The sequence below is a fragment of the Carassius gibelio genome, chromosome A5 (genome assembly GCF_023724105.1).
Source record: "Carassius gibelio isolate Cgi1373 ecotype wild population from Czech Republic chromosome A5, carGib1.2-hapl.c, whole genome shotgun sequence".
Classification (NCBI taxonomy): Eukaryota; Metazoa; Chordata; class Actinopteri; order Cypriniformes; family Cyprinidae; genus Carassius; species Carassius gibelio.
This window is the reverse complement of record NC_068375.1, coordinates 31,870,462-31,896,143: the sequence shown is the minus strand read 5'-3', so window position 1 is coordinate 31,896,143 and position 25,682 is coordinate 31,870,462. Positions and strand designations below refer to the sequence as shown.

Sequence of the window (25,682 nt, the reverse complement as noted above, 5' to 3'; positions counted from 1 at the left end):
TACGGTTATCATACGGTAGAAGGTTTTAGTACACATCTTCTGCACAGAATTTCCCAAAAAAACACAAGTGAAGAAGAAAAAAAGAAACAACAGATGTAAAACATGTAACACAATCATCTGACATGAAACATTATCAAAACTGTAACTTTATGGAATAAAATGTAGACAGATGAAGAGATAATAAATACAGTATTATTTTAGTATAACTGCAGTACAAACTACAAACCTAGAGGTAAACTAGTTGTGTACTCAAAGTTTGCTACTGTTATACTTAAAGTATACTTAAAAGTATACATTTATGTACTAGAAAGTGGGTTAATTTAGTCCCAATGAGTATTGAAACATTCATCTACAAGTATACAACTAGAACACTGATTTACTTGCTACATTAAGTATATTAAGTATAATATACTTGAACTTTACTTAAGTATACTTAATAAAATAAACTTGAAGTATACTACTTTTTGGTAAGGTTAAGCAGTAGATCAGTAGTGACACTCAAATTAACTCTGGCTTCAAAATATGACATTTTGCTGTGCATTAACTGCATGCATGTATGTGTCGTGGGAAAAGTGCTGCCCCAAGAAATGTAAAACCTGTTCAGCCATATGGACCATGGACTGATTTAGATCAACACCACCCACAGAGAATCTCTAATGGTGTGAAACTACATATTTTATATGTAAAATACACAAAATATATTGTGTATATTGCTGCAAATGCATACTCTTCCTTAGTTTTTTTTTTCTTGTTTGTATGCTATGAGCATAACTATTTAATTTGAAGCAGCATTGACATATGATGCATTTTGCCATGTACACAAATCATTTGCACACTTTGATTTAATAAAGCAGCATTTGGCAGTAATTATTATTATTTTTTAATATAAAATATTTATTGCCCCCAGGTTGTTGTTTTACAGCATTTAGACCTAGATAGCAAATATTAATTAATAAAATTATGAATAAAAAACTAGGCTTTAATTAAGGTGCATAATATTGCTGCATAATAAATGTAATAGAAAATAAATGGAAAAGAAATTCATCTTTAAACAAACATGCCACAACATGTTTCTGTGTATATGTATACTGGACTTAGTTCAGTCAGCACCATGCTAAGAACTTTATCCTTAAAACTGCAGTATATAAAAGAAAACATGGTTTGTAACCGCCCATGTTTCCTAACATCTCCACTGATCATCGGTTTGATACAGTGACCAATCAGAGGTGTTTAAGTTAGACAGAATCTACTCCTCGCTCAAATTGCCAGAGTTTTGTTCAGTGCCGGGTTCTGCAAGCTCATGAATCTTCTCACTGTAACAAATGAAGTGTAGATGCATTAATTGTGCAGTGTAGAGCTTCCTTGATTATAATGGAACTTTGTGAGATTGCGATGAACTAAGAAGAGGAACAGCTTCTTAGTGATTATAAGTAAATATATAATTAAATAAATTTACTTACTGATTTACTTCCCGATAACCATTTATCTAGCTTTACCACTTGCCATTGTGTAGCATTTACTACTTCAGTTACCTGAGTGAAAGTGGAGCGGGTGTGATTGAGTGGAGGCTGGGACTTTATTTAAGACATAAAGAAAAAAAGTTATGAGAAAGTTTCAAAATGTCATTTTGATTATCAAAGATGAGTTTTGACGGATAAAATGAGTGACTGCAGGGGGACTTTTATATTAAATAACACCAAATGACAATATTTGTTGTCCGTTGTGGGCTACTGACAGCACTGAAGTACGATTGGGGCTATAATTGCTTTCATTGTGTGAATTTGCCTGTTCTTTCTGAGTAGTGTAATAATCCACTCAACCTCTTTGCCTTTCAATTCAATTATTCGCTCTCTCAGCATGATGAAGTGTGGTAATATGCAGCAAATCATTTTTTTGCTGGTGGCATGAATCGTGGCAAATGCCATTCCCTTTCACAGCCGGAATTATTCACCGGTTCTGCTCAGAGTTGAAGCAACATTTTTCAATGTGTTGCCAACACATTTGGGAAGTAACTTGGCAACCCAAGCTGTGAGACTTTCCTTGCCATCTCCATGGAAACCTTTGTCATGCTGCTGAGACATCAGGGACAGCAGAGCTCCAAATAGACCCCTACAGTCTCTGTTTCATACACACATTTACACACACAGAGCTTGATAGAGTCTCTGCCTATCAATACACACTACCCTGATCAATACAAGTTTAGACATGATAAGTAGACATTTCTTGATGGATTTATTTGCTCTTAATGCATCAGTGATCTATAAATCAGGCTTGGCAATGCACTCTTACTGATGATGAATGTTGTTGTTTAGTTTGTTTTCATGTGGCATTTCTTCATATTCTTAAAATATTAGTTGCAACCCAATTTGTGTACTCATTAGTATTAATTTAGTATTAGTATTAGTATTGTTTTTTTCAGTGTAAATACTGTGATTATTGTGTTCACACTGAAAATTAAAAAGAAAAAAAACTTGTGTTCTCAACTGTCACAGCTTTAATTATGTAAAGTAGATGGGGGGGGGGGCTGTCAGACTCCGCTGATGAATGACAAAAAACATCATTCAAACTCTTTAGTTGCTTGAGTACATTGTGCATTGAATAAGCGCGTCATTTGGGACAAAACTACAGATAAAAATTATAACTACACAACTGTCTAAAAGTATTTATTTTTTTAATAAATGAATGCATTGAATGCATGTATGCATTAAATTGATAAAAAATCACAGTGAAGACATTTAAGATGCTATAGATTTCCATTTCAAATAAACGCTGTTCTTTTGAACTTTTTATTCATTAAAGAATCCTTAAATCTATCATGTTTTTCATGAAAAATATAAGCAGCCTAACTATTTTAAAGAATGGAGTAATGGTTGCTGAAAATTCAGCTTTACCATCACAGGAATAAATATTAAAAATAGTAAAACTCATTTATTAACTGTCCCTGTTAAACTTGAAATATATAGAGCACATATTCATGTTTTTATGACTAAGATAAACTATTTTTAATTAATTACATTTGACAGATGCCTGATCCACTTAAAAACATCACTATCAGTGCCAGTTTCAGTTTAGGTATTGGATTTGGGCATCCCTATAATAGAGAGCTCTTTACATCTGTGCGTGGAGTTGAGCCATAAAAAAGTACGAGCTTTCATGAACTTGTGACCTCCAGAAAGATGCACTAAAGAGTACATCAGCAAGGCTATCTGTCCTTCAGCACAAATCATCAGTTCATGGATTTTTCCTCATTCTAGTATATGCATACTCCAGTTGGCTGTATTGATTGAATATGCATGAAACATGACCTTATACTTTTCTTCCTCCTCTACTCAAGCAGCACAATTTTCAGTATTATTTAGGTCCATAGCACTTAGCAAAAACCACTAAAGATGATAATGACTAAAACTGTCTCTTAGATTCTCCTTCAGATGTTGCATTTCATTTAGTGTCTTACAAAGGACAGTAAAAGCTGTTTGCAAGAGACGCTGCCTTTACAAACTTCTGGTATCTTCATGTTCTAGGTTTCCAAGGATAGCAGACATTTGTTTTAAGGTCGTGCTTCTGATCTGTACCTTTGTGAATCATACTGTTGTGTTCCAATAAGTGTGATTCATTTGGTCTCGGAGCGAAAGAGTTTCCTTTGCATCCTTCTTTCTCTCTCTCTCTGGAGGTTTAGATAAGTGTGATTCTATAGAATGGAGGAGGAGATAAGTTTACCTCTGGAGTTATTTATAGTGCTCAGGTGAGTCATACGTGGTGTTTAAACTCTAATGATTAAGCTGATCAGAACAGAGATGTGCTGCTATGTTTTACAATTATGAATAAGATAGTGAGAAGAAATTAATACACTGGATTACATTTCACCATCTGGGGATATAGGAAGTCTTTTTCAATAATTATAAGCACTTTCAAAAATCTTAATCTCAAACCTTCTGTCAAACCAAAAGAGTAATGTTGCCTGTTCTGATTAAGCAGGTTGTTTGAAATGTATGTTTACTTGTAGGTTTTTGGGGATTTTTAAATGCCAGATTCTCAGAAGAAAAAGCCGGAAAGGCTGTGACTCTTTTTTAGGACAACAGGGTCAGGGCAACAGGTTTTGCTCTAAAGAGCTTGTGTTTACCTGCTGCATTAGTAATGGGGAAATAGAAGAGAAGGTCAGGGAGTAAATATCTGAATCACAAACAGTACATCCACAATCTGAATGCTAAAGAAGAAGGCTATGACTCACAGTAATGGGCTTTTCACATTTGAGTATAACCCAGGGTCATTTTAACATGTTCATGTTTTACCTTACCATTGATTCTGGTTCATCAAACTGTTCAATTCAAACTGAATTTTCAGAAGCATTAGTCTTCAGTAGCATCACATGATCCTTCAGCCTTTAGTCATTCACATATGTTGATTTGGTGCTCAAGAAACATTTCTTATTATTATCAACATGGAAAACAGTTGTACTGCTCAACTATGATACATTTTTCTTTCTTTTCTATTAATGAATAGAAAGTTCAAAAGAACATAATTTATTTAAAATATAAATCTTTTGTGGGTACATACTGATAATGAAATGAAATATATATATATACTAAGAAAGGGCATCTTTGTGGAAATGTATTTGGAAATGTCACCATGTAAATCCATTCTTGATGTGTGAAGAAAACTAAAAACTGAGAAAAAAAGGAGGAAAACTCAAAGGAGCATTTGTTGTCACCGTTTGACATTTTTGTGTTTTTGTTTTTGACACTGAAAAGTGCATGACAGTTTTTGCAACTGTGAGACACCCATTAATATTTAATAAGTAAAGACTTGAGGTGAAACAGGAGAGTGCTGAACCCCTTTCATTATTGCAAGTGTAAAACACTGCTCAACCCAGGGTTACTTTCACATTACCGCTGCCCTGACTTTCTTGTCATGTCCAACGAACAGTATCAACAGAGGAAACACACTTTTCACAATTTTCATTGGCCACTTCCTCAAGCAGACTAGCAGGCTAATTTCTTTCAGTAAGACCCTTTCAGTCTGGGGAGACCATGACTGTTAAAACAAGCTTTTGTGCAAGTGTAATTTTATCTCTCCTTGAAACTAGGCTAATATTAGATTCTGAATGCACAAGACTTTGGTTTACCTTCACCCGAAGTTACAAAATCTGTCCTGATTATCTGTGGAATGTGTATATCTTTTTATATGTTATTGTGTGTACAGTATGTGTGCAGTGCAGTCTAGTCACGACATTATAAGACTTCAATTTTATTTCAATGATTGGTACTGTAGAACCACCATCTACAGTCACGACGAGGAACCGCTTTATGCATAAATCATGCGTGCCAACTCTGAATTTCTCTCCTTTTCCTCTTAATAGTCAGGGGTGGTGAGTCACGGTCTGCATTCTTCCTACTCATCTCGTATACAATCTCTCCTTCCTGGTATTTATTGCAAAAAAGTTTTGTTATTTTGTTTTTTTTATGCTTTGAGTTTTTCGATGGCACTAAATGAGAGTACTTGTGAGAGAGAATATATTCATAAGACCTGCATCGTTCCATAGATTCACCAATCATGGGAACATCCACAATGCATAAAATAAGCTGTAGAGCTTTTGCTTTAATTCATCATGCTGCATCCGTTCAGCTGACACAACCAGCTTCTATCTCTGTGTAACACAGGTCAAGCAGATCATGGAGGAAGCAGTCACAAGGAAGTTTGTTCATGAAGACAGCAGCCATATTGTCTCATTCTGTGGTAAGTCATTGAACATTCAACTGTTGGACTGAAATGTGTTTTGTAAAAACATTTTACATTTGTTATTAACCCCAAGTACCTTCTTATGGTGTTCTAAGGGATTGCGGCCTGAAGGAATGTTTTTAGCTTGAAGTGCTTTTTTTTATTTTACTAAAAGCTCCACCTACACTGCATTACCTGGTGCAACTCCTGAATTATTGTTTTTTTATCTGCTACCTTTGTACACAGAATAAAAAGGTCTAAACAATACACAATAGATGTCATAAAAAAAAACGATTATTGAAAAACTCTTTCCTATTTTATACTGTGTAAAATTAAAATATTTTTTATGAAACTGTTTAAATGTAATTTAATTAAAATTCTTTATAAGTAGTTGCACATTGGGTTGACATGTGCTAAGCAAAAATATAAACTAGCATTAAGTTCTTGGTTTCATTTAAATGTCATCCTAATATCAAATGAAATGACATTTTTTTATGAGAAGTAAACATTTTTGTATAGAGTTATAACATTAATGTGGATAGCATAGCTCAGATAGTTTAATCTTGGAAGAACTTGATGAAATATTTCTGTGTCCATAATAAAATATATACAGTTCAAAGACTTTTAAATGTCAGCATCATAGGAAATTTACAAAAGGGATTTTATATGCATAGAAAGCACATTAAATGCAAGTAAAGTGTCTACTTTTAAGGTTTCAAATAAGTTTTGAAGAATAAAATGTCAAAATATGGGTGAAATAATGTTCTATTGTCATTCATTGTGATGCTTATGTTCATGTTAAAATGTAAAAAACATACTTATTCTGACCTGTAGATATTAAAATACATAAAAAAATAAGTGAGCTGTGAGCATACTAAATTTGAATGTATTTTAAATTAGCAAAAACATTCTTACTGACAAAGTGGCAAAACTTTTTTAGAAAATTGGCAAAGTTTAATAATTTGGGGTAAAAGTAATTAGTCTTCTTGTTGTAAATAAGCCTAAAAATATATTTTTTTTTTTACAATGAATTACATTTTAGTGGGTATCTTCTGTAAATCATGGAAAAAATGAATGATATTTATTTTTATCTCAGAAAAAAACATGTAAGAAGAAACATTATAATGTATTGGAAAACAACAATAATTCAAAGATGTATCACACCTATTTGTTTTGATGCTTGAAAACCCTTTTTCATCTTTGACCCATATATTACTGTTATGGATCTGTACTCTTTTATTTTTTTGAAAAGAAGTCGTTATGCTCACCAATGTTGCATTTATTTGATAAAAAAAAGAATACAGTAAATGCAATAATATTTTAAAATATTATTACAATTGAAAACAACTGCTTTTTATTGTAATATATTTTAAAATGTAATTTATTCTTGTGATGGCAAATTCAAATTCTCTTCTCTCTATTTGCTCTCAATTCAATATCACACATTTAATAATTTCAATGAGAAACAACTGAGATATTAAAGAGATCTTATTTTTCTTTTCCATGGGAGGCTCTGGGAAACATCTCTGTTTCAGTATCTGCCAAATGATGGGCAGCTTGATGGTTTGGCTGGTTTCCAGGCAGAGCGAACATTCAACATTGAACAGGGCTTGGAAATTGCCAAAGCAGATTAATGTCAAAAAGGAGAAGTGTCATGTTTATTTAGTCTAGATTAACACAGAGTGATCATTCCAATGTAAATTGACCAGTAAGTGAATGTGTATTGATCTTGTTTCAGTAAGTGCTCCCCGCTGTTTGTCAGCAGAAAATATGACCATATAATATCAGACGTGCATCTTCTCTGTTACTGTGCAAATTCACATCCAGTTATCATGACATGATGTGTAATGATGGAGCAGAGCGTAAACAGAAAAAATGAGTAGTCATTAAAAATCCAATTTCTGCCAGGTCATATTCTGCCTTTTACGTGAAGGCTTTTTTTTTTTTCTAAACAGCTTTTATTTCTTCAGGATGCTGGCAACCATACCACCTTCCCTGGAATTTAATCAGCACTGCTCTGTGAGGGGTCAAACACTGTTGGCAGGTTTGTGATGTGTGTAAATTAGACTGCATCCAAGCGATTATTGAACCAACAGAACCTTGCAGTTCAACCTCACAGTAACAGCTTGTGAAGCATCTTTCTTTAACCACACTGTGGTGTTTCTGAGTAACACCAAGCAAAGTAACTTGAAAAATACCTTTTGGTTAATGGCCTTGTTAACTTATTATGTTGCTGCAGTGGCAGTGGGATTCAGTAGATGATTATAGGGCCCGTGTGCATTGCTGGTTTCTGGTTTCTGGTTTCAGCCGGTTGTTTACTCTCCTGTAATTCACTGAGTTCTGATTCATTGTGACTGTCCTGAGCCCTGCTCTGTCTTTATCTCAAGTCCTCTCAACTATCTCCTGCCACATCGCTGAACCTCTGCTGGTCAGAGAAGAGGCAACTAGAGAATCTTTTTAATATTTCATCAGCAGTTAAATTAAATGTAACATTTTGACTTATGCAAAATATGCTATTAGTTTTCAATTTTTCATTTCCATTTTCATTTTAAAGTTTTAGTGCATTTGTTGTGTTTTTGTCCTTTTATTCATTTGTTTTCTAAATCTCTGTTTAGTTTTAGTTACTTACTTGTGAAATATTGCCTTAGCAACAGCTGAAATAACTTTTTTATTGATGTATTTATTTTTTACAAAAATGTATTATGGTTTTAGTTTTATTTAACAATGATAATGCTGGCCCAGATGTGCCAAGGTACCAAAGTATGCTACTCATCACAACGTTTCTGATAAAATTCCTCAAATTCAAAAAGCTTCCTGTACGTTAACAGTTGGGTTGTTGGTTTAGATCCTACCAATTTTCATTGTTTGGACAAAAATGGTTAAATCATTCTTAAAAATATCCATTACTTAAAGAAATAGATTTCCACAGAAGAAAGAAAGTGTTACAACAACATGAGGGGAGTAAATGATGAAAGAACATCATGATCTCTATTAGATCCCTTGAACTAAGAAAGAGCAACCTCTGAGCAATAACAGATTCCTCTAGGCACTTTTCAACAGAATCAAGACAAAAGCAAGGATACTGGAAGAGAAAAGAAAGAAAGCTTAATCTTTATGATCTAATGGATAAATTACATTAGGAGTGTCTATGCTATCAGTGGTATAATATTGCTGCTTCTTCTAGTGAGGCACTGGCAGATAATAGGAGATGAATGGAGGGTAGCCAGGCTCTGCTGGCTGCCCTTGGGGGAGTAATTAGCCATCGAGATTATAGTGATGTTTACACACCGCAGATGGAACAGTCAACTCTGAGATTTCTCATCATCACAGATATGGGACACAATTAACAACTGTGAGCAGTTCTGGGTGATTCGAAGACATCTCTTAATTTTGCCTCTAACCTATGTGTGGCTTTAAAAGCATGCTGTTCGTCACTCAGACACTTTCACGTCATTATGTTGCAGTGTAAAGTGCTGGTCAGTGGGAGTGGAGGAGATCAAATATATCCAGGTTGCATTTCATTCGCACTGTGACCGTATGATTAGAAACCATTAGGTCTGGTGGTATGATTACATTTTTAATGAGCGTTTGAGATCAGGGTTGGGGGTGGCCGCCTGCTCCCTGTGCCATTTCCTGTGACAAAATGAGTTATGCAGCTTGTTTGTTGCTGTGAATATTACTTTGGAAACTTGTTTGGCTGGAATATAATTTTCTTCATCGTGCAGTCTCTCTGTCTCTGCATGTTCCCTTTCATTTTACTTTGGGATGTAGCTGCTTTCATTTTTTTGCACGCTGATTTGTCATTTTATTCTTATAGTAAAATGACTGAATTGAGAATCGGTGTGAATAAAAATCATTTAGGCCTACTTTGCATCCAGGCCATCATGCATCTAGTGTTAGCTTTAATCACAGATTGTTCTGTGGAAAGCAAAATCAGAATAAGCCTGCACAAAATAAAAAAAGGTAAATCAGACAAAATTTCAATTCTGTCATCATTTATTTACCATCATGTCTTTCCAAATCCATAGGGTTTTCTATGGTTTTCTAAATGTTTCTTGAGCAGCAAATTAAAATGATTTCAGAGAGGTTAAATGTGATACTGAAGAGTGGAGTAATCGCTGCTGAAAATTCAGCTTTGGCATCACAGCAGTAAATTACAGTTTAAAAATATTGAAATAAAAAATGTATTTGAAATTGTGCAAATATTTCACAGTATTATAGTTTATGCTGTATATTTTACTGCTACATGTTCCCTGTGTTTGTCTTTGGACTTTCATGTTGTTCCTATATTTCTGTGTTCACTTCAGTTGGTTAGTCCCTGTTTGCATTGTGCTGTTTGTCACCATGGCTACCCTTGTTTGTTGCTATAGTGACAAATCTGTCTCACCTGTTGCTTGTTAGTCCCTCTTTACTAATTGTGTTTAATCAGTGATAATGTCTCACTAATTGCTTTTCAGTTATTGAATGTAATTGTGATCTCTCCTCAACAAACACCACTAGTGTGCAAAAAACAGTCATATAGCTACGAATTACAAGATGATAAAATGAATAAATAAATGATAAAAAGAATATTTTGAATAATCAGAACTGCTCTTATTAGTTAGTGTGTCTTTAGAAAAGTGTGAGACCTTTTGAACCTATTTGATGGTCTGTGCGTCCACTTCTCATTCATTTCACCTGCTCATGTTTATCTGTGTTCTCTCTCCGGTATGAATTCATTTAAGCTGGTCAAAGAGGAGTGATGAATACAGCATCAGATGAAAACAGTTGCTGTGTTTGAATGGATGTGCATCTCTGTGAATTAAGAGACTTTAACCTGAGATTAAGACTGGTTTATCTCTCATGCATTTCAGTCTGCCACACCAGAGACTAAGACACAAATAATGGACTAGAGGAGGAGATAAACAAGTCACACTCTGATATTGGCAGAGAAGAAGATTGCAAAGATTATAAACAGAACAGAGGAGGGGAAGTGCCATAAAGTGCTGGAGTCAGATGAGAAAGCCTAATTTTGAGACTGTCACAAAGAACAGCTATAAAAGAGAACAAAAAGTCATACATTGGACAGATGAAAAGACAGAAAGAGACAGGATGAGGAAAGAGGGAGAGAGAGAAAACAGCTGATGTTGTTCCAGAGCCCTACCCAGCTCTCAATGATCACAAGTGCTCCATCAGTGAGGGTTTCCATGGCTACACAGGCTTTTCCCCCAACCCTATTCGAGCAGATTCACAAGATTAGTCCTAAGAGAGCTTCAGTATCAGCTCTGCAGGCACTGCCACGTAGTGCATGTGTCTCTCAGTCCACGTATTTATGATCCATCTTACTGTCCTTCTGTCTAAGTGTTTAGTTTGATTACAACCCATACAAATTTTTAGTTACATATTCGAATCTTTCCACAAATGATCTAGATTTGTAGATTTCTAGTTGTCTAGTTTTTGATTTGTCTCTTGCAGTATTCTGCGGCTAAATATATTTGTATAATTACAGCTTAACTGTGTAATCAACAGTTCATGTGCAATTTTCATGCATTAGTCATCTCACACAATGAAATAATTGCTTCTCAAATTAATATTTCAAGTCTTTTTTATGTATTTGAAAGTAGATGTGTAGGAATTATAATATACAGACAGCTATAGTCTTTAATACAACCCATTTTTAATAAACCCATTTAGGAACCCTCAATTTCACGTTTGGGTTTGATGGATGTTTGTGGTAATGCCTGGCTGACTGTACAGTATACTATGCCTTACTAATAATACTGTATGCTTGTACACTACCATACACTAACAACTTCAACTACCAAGTTTGAACAGCAGAGATTTTGGAAGAGTACCTAAAAGTGTTTATTCCCATATTTTCACAGCACTTTTTTGCTATTTTGCAGTGACGTCCCTATTTATTGTTTCTCAGAAACACAAAAAGCCTTTCACTGACTGGTGTAAAATGATCCATTAATGTGCTATTATCTATTTTCTGTGTGTAAATGTGTGTGTAGCTGCTGTTGAAGCCTGTGTACTTCATGGGTTGAAGCGTAGAGCTGCTGGTTTCCTACGAAGCAACAAGATAGCTGCACTCTTCACCAAAGTGGGCAAAAGCTTCCCTCCAGCTGAGGAGCTGTGCAGAAAAGCCCAGGAGCTGGAGCTGGTCTTTGAAAGCAAGTGAGAACAGAAAAGTTCATTTAAACACAAAATGATCTACATGGGAATTGATTTGGACACTTTACAAATGTTTTGTTGAAATGTGTTCTTTGCTTCAGGCGAAGTCAGTCTATCTCATACAGTGAGAGCAATCGTAAGATGACCAAAGTCCCAAACTTCTCGCCTCAGGCTGTCAGACACTTGTGGATCCACACTGCACTCATTGAGAAAGTGCTGGACAAGATCGTACTGTACCTGGTGGAAAACAGCAGGTGAGAGAGGTGGGATGGAGATATAAAGAACAACGAGCTTGACCCATTTCCTTCATGTACAATCAAACTTGCCAGCTTGCATTATGCTAAATTAAAGTTACTTTTAATGTTGTTTCAGTAAGTTTTACGAGAAGGAGGCTATTCTAATGGATCCTGTGGACGGCCCTATCCTCGCCTCTTTGTTGGGTAGAAATGCTTTTTTTAAGAAATCATTCTCGTTCTTAATGCCACAGGTCATTTAGTGACATATTGTCATTTGTACCATTTTAAAACCTTGTGAAGTCAGTGATCAGCTCATTTTATTCAAAAGCTCAATGGAAAAAATAAAGCTGGTGGACAAGAGAAACATTAACTACTAAAAAATATAGTATTTGGTAAAAAACATATCTATGTATTATGTTATTTTAGATTATCCACTAGTTCAGTTAAAGGGTTAGTTCACCCAAAAATTAAAATTCTATAATTTTTCTTTTTTCTTTTTTTATTTCTTTTTTTTTTTTATTTGGACACAAAAAATATTTTCATAGCTTCATAACATTACGATTGAACCACTGATATCACATGAACTATTTTTTTGATGTGATTATTTCCTTTCTGGGCCATTAAACGTTTCAGTTGCATTACTATCTATGCAGGGTCACAAAGCTATTGGATTTCATCAAAAATATTTTAATCTGTGTTCCGAAAATGAACAAATGTCTTACAGGTTTGGAACAACATGAAGGTGAGTAATTCATGACAGAATTTTTGGGTGAACTAACCCTTTAATATTTTATACAATATTTGTGTTCTACATATTTTTATGCTTATATAGTAAAAGCATCAACATCAAATACTGTTGAAATCAGTTGTGAGTCTTCCATGCAGAGCACTAATTGTGTGGCACAGAGTGGCTGCCTATTTGGAACATTTCAAATCATTCAACAATGAAGGGTCCTTGATGGTTAGGATGCTGAATGCAGCTGCCTATTTAGGGAGGCAGCACACTAGGTTTTGGAACGGAGCTATTTTCTCTTATTGTTTCTTTTGTATTGCTGGCACTGTGCAGATAATCCGTTTTCAACTTCATTTCTTCTTTAGTGGGCCCCTGTGCATTAGAGTACACTAAAATGAAGACGGCAGATCATTTTTGGACCGATCCTTCAGCTGACGAGTTGGTGCAAAGGCATCGTATTCACAGTGGCCACTGTCGACAAGACTCACCCACAAAGAGACCTGCCCTCTGCGTGAGTCACCTGAGATTGAATAAATGAGTTTTTAATACCATTTTTTGAAACACTTTTATCTTATCACAGTTGTTCAAGTAAATGTGCATTCCTCTTTGGTGCTGCTGTGCAGAAATTACATAAATCACCTTCAAAATGATTATGTGCAGGGTGATTTATTGATCTTAGCATTATGGATTATGGCACTTTACACCAATAATTCATAAACACTGCAATATTTAAAATGGTGTGTTCCTAAAATGGTCAAGAATAAGAGCTAATTTTATAAAAACGTTCATATTTTCAGTCTGTTCACATCTGACAAAATTAGCAAAATTGAAAGATCTTTTGCATTTGAACGAGATGGAAGTGCCATTTCGAATCGAAAGTTCAGGCCATTTGAAATTCACTTGATGTTTTCAACCGTGCCCCAAGGAAATGTCATGGGTCAAAAGCAGTTTATAGTCAGTCAGTTGCATGTCACATTGAAGTCATGATATGTAGTGACAGCCAATTAGGCTTGTTTTTCACTTTCAGCATCTTGTGTAATTTGAATGATTGCCAATTGAGCTTGTTTAGAATGTTACTAATAATTGTTTTACACATCAGACTGCATAACATAGATAAAGCAAAAGGCAAAATAAACGACATCTGAATATTTCAGAGCTGTTAGTTTGTGTATCTGATCTTGTTCAGTGAGGTTCTAGCCTTTGAAATCAGTGCAGTTCACTCCATCACAGACCTCTGAAGAGGGTGCTCCATAAGAGTCATGCTGCGGTCAGTGTATTTGAGTGTAGTTGCTGTTTCTGAGGAGACTATGAACTTCCACTCAAGAGCTATGTTTCACATCATTACCCAGCTCCATTACCAAACGCAGCCATCAGGTTCCTGACTGATCACCCTCTCTGGCCATTGCCAACACCCACACAACAGCAGGACACACAGAGCACTTGTTTTTTGCCTCTGATAGATCTGACTGCACTGTACTCCGGGCTTGTTTTCTGGTGTATTTTTATTACAAATATCTGCTTGTGAGCTCTAAAAGCCCAGTTTTTGGTGCTGAGTGCCTTTTTGATATATGAAAGACGAGACGTAAGTATACATCTAATGATTCACCTCCGGCCACACATTTATCCACATTGGACTGATAGATGTAGAGGCATATTATTAGGAAAACAAGATGAATATCTCCTATAGCACTTTGTTCGCTAGTGTTTATCACGTTTATTGTGTATATTGTCTGGTGAGATTAGTCTTTGATGTAATGTTTAGGTAAAATCATATTAGGTTAGTGATTGCCCACAGCTCTTAATAATGTGTGCATGTGTTGATTCAGATTCAGAAAAGACACTCCAGTAGTAGTATGGATGAAAGGCCATCGCCCTCCCCCTTCGCCAGAGACTACGTGGAGTCTCTTCATCAGAATTCCAGAGCCACCCTCCTGTTCGGCAAGAACAACGTACTGGTGCAGCCGGTAAATAATGCATTAATCAGCTGTCAATTATTACAGATCTTTAGAAGATAATATCTGACTGCATATTTTATCTAAAGATTAAATTACTTGGTTTTATTGCAATTCAATAGATAAGCTAAAAGACTAGCTGCTGAAAACATAGTATGAGCTGCAGTTATTGTTGATTATAGGTTTTATAGTTGCTTCATAACGTGGGCTTCTGTTGTGGTGCTTTCAGAGGGATGATATGGAAGCAATCCCAGGGTACCTCTCTTTACACCAGACGGCTGACAGCATGACTCTGAAATGGACACCAAATCAGCTTATGAACGGGTCCATGGGAGATCTCGACTATGAGACGAGGTAGGACTCCGAATAAACAAAATAAACCCTTTTTAAAAAAGGAATTAACATTGATTTGTTCTTTTAATAAAAGATGATGAATTAATTATCTCTTTGAATTACAGGATTATGATAAGATGTAATATATTACAAGATTGCTCATTCCAGCATAATACAGGGATGCAAGCTTTTCACATTTCAGGGAAAATCGGCATGCTAAATCTTCCTAAGTCATGAGAAACATTTCTAAATCTGTTGTCAATGTAAGAGAAGCTTTAAAACCTGCAGATTTCCGCCCAAATAAAAGCTCTAAGGTCTAACATTCAGAAGCGAAGCAATGTATTTATGGATTTGTTTAATGTTCATAATATAATATTGTATAATGGTTCATTTTTATATTTTAACTATATAGAGTGAGATTTACCCTATATCCTCCTTTTTACCCCTAATGAGATTTCATCCCAGAAAACAAGGAAAATTATTCATAACTTTATAATGAAACTGAAACAGTGCATGATTATTTTTTTTTGCTTTGAATAATGTTAAATGAAAATAATTTTGAAACTTTGAAATGTAAGTACTTTTTTTGCATTGGTTTATATTATTCACCGTTATGCTGATCACAAACCACTGAAGGCCTAACCTGTTTTCCTGCAGTGTTTATTGGGACTATGCCATGACAATCCGTCTGGAGGAGATTGTGTACTTGCACTGTCATCAGCAGGGTAGGTGACATTGTGCCAGGTTCAAAAACACCCCAACTGGCAGCCAAATAACTCACATCCTGCAGTTTCTTATTTGTCCATAATTCTGACAGATCAGTTGAAATAATTCATACACGTATAATATGACCGTTATGTAATAGTACGAAACCCTACAACATTCATAGACCCTACAGAGTTGCTGAAGGTTAAAACCATATCTAACATTAATAGTCTCCATTTGGCTGTATTCAAATATTCAGCTAATATCCTCTCAGTTGTACTTGTCCTTTTTATATTCATCCAAGCACAAGATCAGTGGACCGATGAGAGAGAGCAGAATTAATCAGAAAATAATTGCTTTTGGAGAGACATGAGAATTTAAAGTGCAGCTTTACTCAGATTATGAAGCAATGCAATTCTGCTAATAATGGCAATAAGTAATCCCTTATTGTACAGGCTGTGTCATGGCTTCAATATTAAGAACATCAGGATGATTTAGATATTAGATACAGTTTAGAGAGGAATTGTTTTGCATGGTAAAGAGGATTTCACTATGTGCAAAACATCACATATTTAACCTAGTAATACGTGATAGCAACAGACGGTGTTTTAAGTGTCAATGAACATATCACATTATTAAATATTTTTGTCTGCAGTGGACTGTGGGGGAACAGTGGTTCTGGTTAGTCAGGATGGGATTCAAAGGCCCCCACTTCGTTTTCCCCGTGGTGGTCACCTCCTACAGTTCCTCTCCTGTCTGGAAAATGGTCTGCTGCCTCACGGCCAGCTAGACCCCCCACTTTGGTCCCAGAGAGGAAAGGTTAGAAATGTATCTGTACATTTACATGTGCTGCGGCGCCCGGGAAGCAGTTGGGGTTTGGTGCCTTGCTCAAGGGTCTCACCTCACGACTATTGCACATTGCTTGTCACCTGCAGTCACTGTATCTTGAACTGATGCTTCACTTTTCTTTTTCCAGGGTAAAGTATTTCCTAAGCTAAAGAAGAGATGTCCACAGGGATCCTCAGACTCTGTCTCAGACAAAGAAGAGGAAGAAGCAACAGATTATGTCTTCCGCATTGTTTTCCCAAACAGGCAGTCAGAATTTGGTAAGAGAATGAATCTTGGTATTAAACAACCTCTTGAGCCAGTAAATGTATTATCATATCAGCTTTTAGAAGTCGATAATAGGAAAAAGGGCCTCTTTTATCCATCAAGGTATTGTTTGTTATCTTGGTTTTTATCCATTTATGTGCATCGTCTGTCAAAAACATTCCTTTGGTTTTACTGAAATGTTTTGACTCATTACAGTTACTTTTACCCAGTCCTCCCATCTCTCCCTGGGTACTGTACTCCTGGCCCGATCTCTCTCCCTGAACTCCAGGGGGCTGTGGCCTCCTAAACGCCAGACCCTGGTGATGCCAACGCACCACTGCAGCTGCCGAGACTCCCTATCCTCCCCTGAGCCCAGCTGTAATTCTCCCTGCCACCTCTCATCTACGTGTTTATGTATATGTCTGACGCACCAACTTCAAGCTGGTTTATGCTTTATTTTATGGCCTCTCCATTTGCAAGTTTTCTGTTTTGTGCAGGAGTCATCCTCCTGTGAAATGTAGTGCCCCTTGGTTAATTGTGGGCTAATGGTTGAGTGTTTTCAGGGAGACTTGAAATTTATGTTTACTATATAATGGCCGTGTGTGTTTGTAAAAGTAATAGTGGCTTTTAAATCGAACCGAAAATGTGATCCTATTAATTTTGTGGGGCCACAGCAACCATTATTACTTCATTTAATCCACGCAGACTGATATTATTGCAGTATTTTCTTGTTTGTTTGTTTTTTTTAAGCTGGGTGTAATAGTGGACTCTTGTTGCTCTGCTTGTGGCTGAATAAGTTCCATTTGGTATCCAGATGGTCAATGCATAATCAGATTTCTGTGTGTGTGCTTGTCTGTTAGCGGCTCCAGAATTGATCGATCAGGGAGTAAACATGTGGCACCCAACACCAAGGAAATCATCTTGCTCTTCCTGCTCACAGAGTAGTTTCTCTGAGGGAGCACTGCCTAATGGATGCAACCATGAAAGGTAAGAGGACAGAATGTAATATACTCCAGAAGTTATAGAAGGATTTTTTATTTATTTAATTAGAATTGAATAGAAACCTGCAGATATAAACAAGAAAAAATGTTACCCAAAAATCATGATTAGGTTTTACTTCATACCCAACATACACTATTACTCTTATTTGTAAAAACTATAGATATTCTTTACAAAAGTAAATATAAATGTATAAACGGGCGATTCTAGGATTTTTATTTTTAGGGGGGCTCAGCCTCCAGTGAGGGTATAATAATAATAATAGCCTAATAATAATAAAAATATATAAATAAAATAAAAAATGTTTGATTTAATAAGGGTCATAAACTAAACTTACAGTATTCCACTGTATTTCATAGATAGGCATAACTCATAATTCAAGTCTTCATGATCTCAAACACAGCCTGTTTACTGTACAAACACAAAAATTTACTGTTTGAATTTCTAGTACAACCCTCTTTCCTTAGCTCAAGTAGGGAAACCTGTTTGCCACATGCACTGGAATATGTATAATATTGAAGGTTACATGTTCTATCATCTAAATTTAAAGGGGACTGAGACGATCACAAATTTGTGTACAGTTGATGGAGCTAATCGCTAAGTTTTAGAAAAAATGGCCAAGCAACGCCAATGTGTATAAATATCAAATCGATCTAAATCAAGTAACTGTTAAATATATATTTATGGAAAAACATTATGTCATCTGCAGGGCCCCTCTGAAGTTGCTGTGTGACAATATGAAGAACCAGATCATCTCCCGAGCTTTCTATGGATGTTTGTATTCATTGCTCATAAAATTATAGTCTCACAACACCATCTTTTTCCATCAAAGGTGACCTTCACATTCTCGAGTGTCTCTCATATTCAATCAGTCACACATATATTTTGCCCTCTCAGGGCTGGCATACTGTCGTCACCTGTCCACGGTACGCACTCACCTGTCTGGCCTTGTCAATCACACTATTGTGGAACCAGATGTGCCCACTGATGCCTATGCTGGGCTCACAACAGAAGTGTGGCAGAAGTTTCTTGAAGACTGCAGTGTACGTGCACACACACACACACACACACACACACACACACACACATGTATACACAAATATGTGTATATTTATATTTATATGTGTATAAAAATGATTATTCCATTATCATTTATAGCACAAATATTTATAAACTTATTTATTTGCCAAATTTTTGTTTTGGTTTTTTGTCTGTGTGTTGTTGTCTCTGTGTACTGGAAGCTTATGTCACTAAAACAAATTCCTTATATGCGCAAGCATACTTGGCAATAAAGCTCTTTCTGATTCTGAAACCTGTCTGGAGTCCAAAGCAGACATGTTTTTAAATGAGAGTCTTCGCCAGATACTCATTAATATTTATTTGTCCCTAATCACAGTTCTCTCATTTTCATCACATAAACAGTATGTTTAGATGACTAATGCTGAGTGCCAGAGTGGCAGCATTAAAGCATGAAAATGAATGTAAAATCCATAGAGAAGTGCCCTTATGGCTGTTATCATTAGTGTGCTTATACTGACAAACTAATTTATACTAGAAGCAGCCAAACCAATATACTGTGTGTGTATATATATATATATATATATATATATATATATATATATATATACAAATACCATTTGTACCATTATGTGCTTGGAAGTCAGTTTACCTGTTTTGAAGTCAGTGTATACTTGCTCTTTTGCAGACCTATGAGGAAAAGGAGTTACTGAGGCTAGTTTATTTCGGTGGAGTTGACCCTTCTTTGCGAAAGGAAGTCTGGCCTTTCCTGCTGGGTCATTACCAATTTGGGATGTCTGAGGCTGAGAGAAAAGAGGTTAGTGTATTTTTTGGGTTCAAACTGTAATCCCAAACAGTTGGGTACAGTCACATTTTCATTGCTAAGTGAAAATTTGCATGGGAAATCCCTATGCAGATTTTGCAACATTTTTCACACAAAAATACTACTTTGTTTGAAATTCTGTGTAACCGGTGCTTAATGCTTCTCTACAATGCTTCACTACACACAAAAATTAAAAGTGACCTTTGCTTTAGTCTTTATTTTCTTCAAGATTTCCAGTGATTGACTTGGAATTTGGCATTTAATTATTTTTAGTTCGCTTCTTTCTAATGCCAGATTAATTGAATTTCAGATGGTTTGTGAATCAAAGCACTTGTTCCATTACCATCAAGTAGCTTTCACTGTAAGATAATCTCCTCTTTACTTGTTGCCGTTTCTGAAACTGAACTCTGCAGGTGGATGATCAGATGCGAGCTTGCTACGAGCAGACAATGAGTGAATGGCTAGGGTGTGAGGCCATTGTTAGGCAGAGAGAAAAAGAACAGCACGCTGTGGCGTTAGCCAAGTGTTCGTCTGGGGCGAGTACAGACAGCACCACACAAAGAATAATGCACCGTGACTCTACCATCAGTAATGAGGTGAGCGTAAACCACAAAGCTAAAGACTCAAACTCAAAATCTATTGTTTGCAGGCATTGAAGACGTTCAGTCCACACTGAAATGTTTGCTTTTGATTTTATGCAATATTTTCTTCAGGATGTGTTGTGTTTGTCATTCAGTCCTCGCAGAGCTGTAGTTCAGGCAGGCAAAGAGATTCCAGGCTGCAGAGCGACTCCAGCAGCAGTACTCAAGTAAGCCTCACACTGATGTTGTGGCCAATACATGAATGTTTGTTGTAATAATTCTTAACTTGTTTTATTTTAAATGGCATGTGATTACAAATGGTGCCCCCATTGACTGATGTTCCTCACCCTCACACTCTTTCCTGGTAGTTCTTCACTTCTCACAACCCCTTCCCCTGGAGTAGCTTGCTTCCATTTGGTTTGTTTTTCCAGGTGTTTGAGTCTGTTGAAGAAGTCGACCAGATTGAGTCTGAACCCAAGAGTGAAGACATGAAACAGGTTTCCAAAATCTCAAATGGAACACCCCAAAATGGCACCAGTTCCCCAGACTCTGGTCACCCCTCTTCCAGAAACTTCTCTGTTACTTCCGGTCAGTCGGACTCCTTGAGCACAGAAGACAGTGGGATACATGACCCAAGCCTTAAAGTGCAGCTACAGCTAGCAGTATCAAAGGAAAGGTTTGAAAGTTCATCTGGAGAGGAAGGAAAGCTGACTGAGGAAGGTGAGACCAAATCGGTTGGGAAACTAGGTGTGAGAGACTATAGTAAAATTGAGGTTAACAAAGTGTTGTCTTTGGATGCAGTTGGGACAAAATCAGAGGGAAGCAAGAAAGCCACAGAGAGCTCCGATAAAAGGGCAGAGGTCGAGACAGGGGAGTTGAAAACAGCTCGAGATGCTTTTGAGGCTCCTTCAGCAGCTCACAGCCAAATGACCGAAATAGAAGCGGGCGAATCTCCAGAGAGAACTTTGACATCAAAAATTGAAGCATTGGCAGAACAAACTGAGTCAAATATTCCCAAAGCAACAGAGGTCATGGACTCGACTCCTCCAGAGCCGAAGATGAATGAGAATCGGGTAAATGTGGACATTGAAAGGTCCCACATGGGAATTAAAGATATTAGAGCAATCCAAGAGAAACCTTTGGTAACAAAAGATCATAAATTATCAGATGCACTTGTGCAGAAGAAGGTTGTAGCTGACACACCGGTGTCTATTTCAAAGGATGATGATACAGAGAAAGAAACGGCAAAAACCAATGAAACAAGCCAAGATAAAGACTCCAAGACATACTTAGATGATGCCAACATTATTAGTGGCACACAAATAGCTTTAAGACCAGGTGATGAGAAAGAGAAGACGACTATGAAGACCAGTGATTTACCCAATGAAGCTGGAACGGCAGCATCGGTACTCCCAAAAACCACTGGTAAAGAGAAAATAGAAGAGAAAGTTGTTATTATGAGGACCACACACAAAGATATGCAGAGAAATGCTCCAGTAGTTGAGGAGATGGTGGTTCCTTTGGTGCATGAAGCTTTTAGCACAAGAGAGATGGGTGAACAAGATGCAACTGAGTCCGACGAGTCTCCCTCTGCCATTGAAATGGAAGAAATTCCTATAGCTAAAGTGTCCATGGCCTGGGAAAGGAAGAGTTCACCTAGAAGCAAGGGTAATGAGCAGGCAACTGTACCTATATTGGAACTCAGGCTGGAGGAAGCTCATGGAAAGCCCAGCTCTGATGGAATGAATTCTGAGGAGCCGGAGATGGAGAGTCTTTGCCCACAGCTTGATTCACTGGCTGTGAACACTACGATTGAAGCTATCTCTCCAGTTTCCTCTATAGGCACCACTTATTCTGTAAGCAAGTGTTCCAGAGAGGTATATAATTAACTATATCTATTATCTATCTAAATCTGTTCACCTTTGTAATTGCAGCAAGAGCTTTTGGACATGTACACTCTAAATCTGCACCGCATAGATAAAGACGTGCAGCGCTGTGACCGAAATTACTGGTACTTTACACCTGCTAACTTGGAGAAACTGCGCAATATCATGTGCAGGTAATAAAATAATTCCTTTATTGGCCCTTACTCTTTATGCTTTGTGTTCAGTTGTTTTGTTTTTTATATAAAAAATACTTTTAAAAGAGTAATATTGTGAAATATTATTACAATAGATTTTTTTTCAGGATAATTTTATGAATAAAAAGCTAGGAAGAAAATAGGAATATAATTATTTTAAATATAAGTTTTTTTGTATTATTTTAAGTCTTTACTGACATTTCTGATTAATTTAATGCATTCTTGCTGATTAGAATCTATAATTTTTTTGCTTAAAAAAAATAATTTTACTGGTTCAACTTAAATACAAATTTACTAACAATAATAATTTAATGAATAATCAGATGTAATCTTTTGCAAATATCCAAATTAACATCTATACTTTTTTGTCTATATTTTAATGTTGTAATATCTAAAAAATAAAATAAAAAAAAACATTTACATTTAAACATTAATTTTAGTTTTTAGTGTTTTATTTTTAGTAAAGAATGAATAGGATGGAATTTTAACACTGGCCATTTAAGAAAAGAATATTAGTTTTAATTTAGACTTACAGCTGGCAGATCGTAAAACATGCGAAAAATCCCACAGACATACATTAAGTCATATCTAGGTGAAAGACAATTTTAAAAAACTTTGAGGTGAGCTCTTTAACTGTAACTGCATGTAAAAGAACATTAAAACATCTGAACACCTGGTGTTGTGATGTAGCTCACATATCCCTGACCAACACATATAATGACTTGTCTGTTTCTGCAGTTATATCTGGCAGCACCTGGAAATTGGATATGTCCAGGGCATGTGTGACCTGCTCGCTCCCTTGTTAGTTATTCTAGATGATGGTGAGTCTGTCTTTATGAAACCCGTTCTTCTTCATCTGTGTTTTTAAGTCTGTGCCACTGTTTAAAAAACTAAACGGTAAGTATGTTTAGCTTTTCTCATCTGTTGTCTTGGAATCTTTCAGAGGCCATGGCTTTCAGCTGTTTCACTGAACTAATGAAAAGGATGAATCAAAATTTTCCTCATGGAGGTGCGATGGATACCCACTTTGCCAACATGAGATCTCTGATCCAGGTCAAACGCCTGCTGCAGACATTTTCGCTAATGTCTGTTTAAAAACATACCTTTAAATGGAAAACATAGATCTGGCTGATCTTTTCACTTTGTGTGTTATTAGATCCTAGACGCAGAGTTGTTTGAGCTCATGCATCAGAATGGAGACTACACCCACTTCTACTTCTGCTATCGCTGGTTTCTTCTTGACTTTAAAAGAGGTACTAATAATATCTTTCGACTAGTATAATAGGATAAACTTTTCATTTTTAAACTGCCTTTGAAAACTAGCATGCAATGAATATAAAAGTGACATTTGAGAAGAAACGTCTTTTATTAAATCTTATCTGCAATGAAGCCATATTTTGCTTAATGAATGTTCAGTCTCCTAATTAGCTATTGCAATGCCCTCTTGTTGATTCTGACTTGGTAATTTTAAACTTGTTATAATAATATTAGGCTATGTATCCACAAAGCTTTACTTACATTAATGGCCATGTGCTTTATTTGAGAAACATTTAATTGGATTAAAGCCCTTTTATATTAAAAACTAAAATAGGAGAACCTGTTTATGGTCAAGTTCTACTGTAAATACTGAAGCATGATTTTCTCCAGTGATGCTTTGAGTCTCTTATTTATTTAAATTTGAACTATAGGCCTGACAAAAAAGGTACTACCACCCTCTTTGCCTAACATAAATATTTCAATTCCTTAGAGTTGGTGTATGATGATGTGTTCGCTGTTTGGGAGGTCATCTGGGCTGCTAGGTGTGTTTCCTCCAGCCATTTCGTGCTCTTCATTGCTCTTGCATTGGTGGAGATTTACAGAGACATCATTCTAGAAAACAATATGGACTTCACAGACATCATCAAGTTTTTCAATGGTAAATATATCTTCATTGTACACCCTGGCATGGTAACATAAATCTAAATTTTCGTGAACCTCTATTAAAAAGGTCATAAAAAAGACATCATATTTTAGATTTCTCCGTTATTGAGCTGAATAGTCAGGCCATTTGAATAAATGCTTTCTCATATCCCTGATTATTGTCACCTTTGTTGTTTTTTCAGAAATGGCTGAGCATCACAATATCAAGCATATTCTGACCCTGGCTCGAGACCTGGTGTGCAAAGTGCAAACACTTATAGAGAACAAGTGACTCTGAAGCCGCTCACCTCTGTTGTTTATCGTGTTGACAGTGCAACCCATCAGCCCTTGCTACAAAACAACAAGAAACATTTGGCCAAAGCTTAATGAGCTTCAAGTATATAGTAACATTTGCAGTGCCAAAAATCTGGAATTGGAATTAGTCAGTGCACAATTTTTAGCAGAGTCATCTGGCTCTTTAATCAGGTTTTACTGAACATCATAATACATAAAATGTTCTAAGCCGATGCTGCTAATGAGTGGTCATTCACTGTTAGACATGGATTTTTATCCTGTGTCTAAAATGCAGTCAGGATTACCAATTACTAGTGACTCATAGGCTCTATTCCAAAACCTAGTGCGCTCTCTTGCTGTCTGCTGCCTACTGCTTACATAAACTGAAATTGAACATCATACATGACTGATTTGTTTCTAATTGGATTCCAGTAGGATTTGGTTATATGATACTCATCCAGTACACACACACACACACACATACTGGGTAGAATAGTCCGATTTAAACATTTATTGATACTTTTTTTGGTGAAAACAAGTATTTATAAACATTTTCTTCATTCATATGATGCTGCCTTAGAATTTGACCAAAAGAACATATCATAGAAAACAGCATAATGTTGCAGAAGTGTGCCTATGATGCCTTAAAATGCTGCCTATGTAAGCAGCTCACTAGGTTTTGAAACAAGAGCAATAAAAGTTCAGGAGTTCAGGTCAGGTGCATTTTACTGCTAAGAGGTGGTCAACACTAGATTTCATGTTCCGTTCACTTTCACATATAAGGAGTGTGCATATTCTGTACAGACCACTGTTTGTGATCAGTCTGATTTTTTAATTACTCCTGTCTGCATTGTCACACGATCTTTCAGAAATCAAGAAACATTTCTTAATTATGAATAATGTTGAAAACAGTCGTGCTGTTTAACATTTTGTGGAAAATATTATTTGATTAACAGAACATTGTTTATGTTAAATATAACTATTTTGTAACATTATAAATGTTTTTACTGTCAAATTTGATACATTTAATTCTTTCTTTGTTTAAGTATTAATTTTCCTTTAAAAAA

General features: G+C 36.1%; 1 protein-coding gene across 2 annotated transcripts in view; it reads left to right on the top strand.

Annotated features, from left to right (window-relative positions):
- sgsm1a (small G protein signaling modulator 1a) overlaps positions 1 to 25,682 on the top strand; it is a 32,772-nt gene that overhangs the window by 5,893 nt on the left and 1,197 nt on the right. The window contains exons 3-27 of one of the 2 annotated variants that reach the window (XM_052595685.1): positions 5,658 to 5,733; positions 11,712 to 11,874; positions 11,973 to 12,125; positions 12,244 to 12,311; positions 13,206 to 13,351; positions 14,667 to 14,804; positions 15,022 to 15,146; positions 15,783 to 15,850; positions 16,486 to 16,649; positions 16,807 to 16,936; positions 17,139 to 17,300; positions 17,783 to 17,909; positions 18,631 to 18,695; positions 18,819 to 18,964; positions 19,627 to 19,755; positions 20,175 to 20,357; positions 20,498 to 20,569; positions 20,774 to 21,062; positions 21,144 to 22,198; positions 22,277 to 22,401; positions 23,161 to 23,243; positions 23,366 to 23,475; positions 23,579 to 23,675; positions 24,170 to 24,337; positions 24,525 to 25,682. The exon at positions 24,525 to 25,682 is cut by the window's right edge and continues 1,197 nt beyond it. In XM_052595685.1, coding sequence (XP_052451645.1) covers positions 5,658 to 5,733; positions 11,712 to 11,874; positions 11,973 to 12,125; positions 12,244 to 12,311; positions 13,206 to 13,351; positions 14,667 to 14,804; positions 15,022 to 15,146; positions 15,783 to 15,850; positions 16,486 to 16,649; positions 16,807 to 16,936; positions 17,139 to 17,300; positions 17,783 to 17,909; positions 18,631 to 18,695; positions 18,819 to 18,964; positions 19,627 to 19,755; positions 20,175 to 20,357; positions 20,498 to 20,569; positions 20,774 to 21,062; positions 21,144 to 22,198; positions 22,277 to 22,401; positions 23,161 to 23,243; positions 23,366 to 23,475; positions 23,579 to 23,675; positions 24,170 to 24,337; positions 24,525 to 24,613 — 4,131 coding nt within the window. In that variant the 3' untranslated portion in view covers positions 24,614 to 25,682. The remainder of the gene's footprint in view (positions 1 to 5,657; positions 5,734 to 11,711; positions 11,875 to 11,972; positions 12,126 to 12,243; positions 12,312 to 13,205; positions 13,352 to 14,666; positions 14,805 to 15,021; positions 15,147 to 15,782; positions 15,851 to 16,485; positions 16,650 to 16,806; positions 16,937 to 17,138; positions 17,301 to 17,782; positions 17,910 to 18,630; positions 18,696 to 18,818; positions 18,965 to 19,626; positions 19,756 to 20,174; positions 20,358 to 20,497; positions 20,570 to 20,773; positions 21,063 to 21,143; positions 22,199 to 22,276; positions 22,402 to 23,160; positions 23,244 to 23,365; positions 23,476 to 23,578; positions 23,676 to 24,169; positions 24,338 to 24,524) is intronic. The other variant, XM_052595677.1, reaches the window with a different exon arrangement.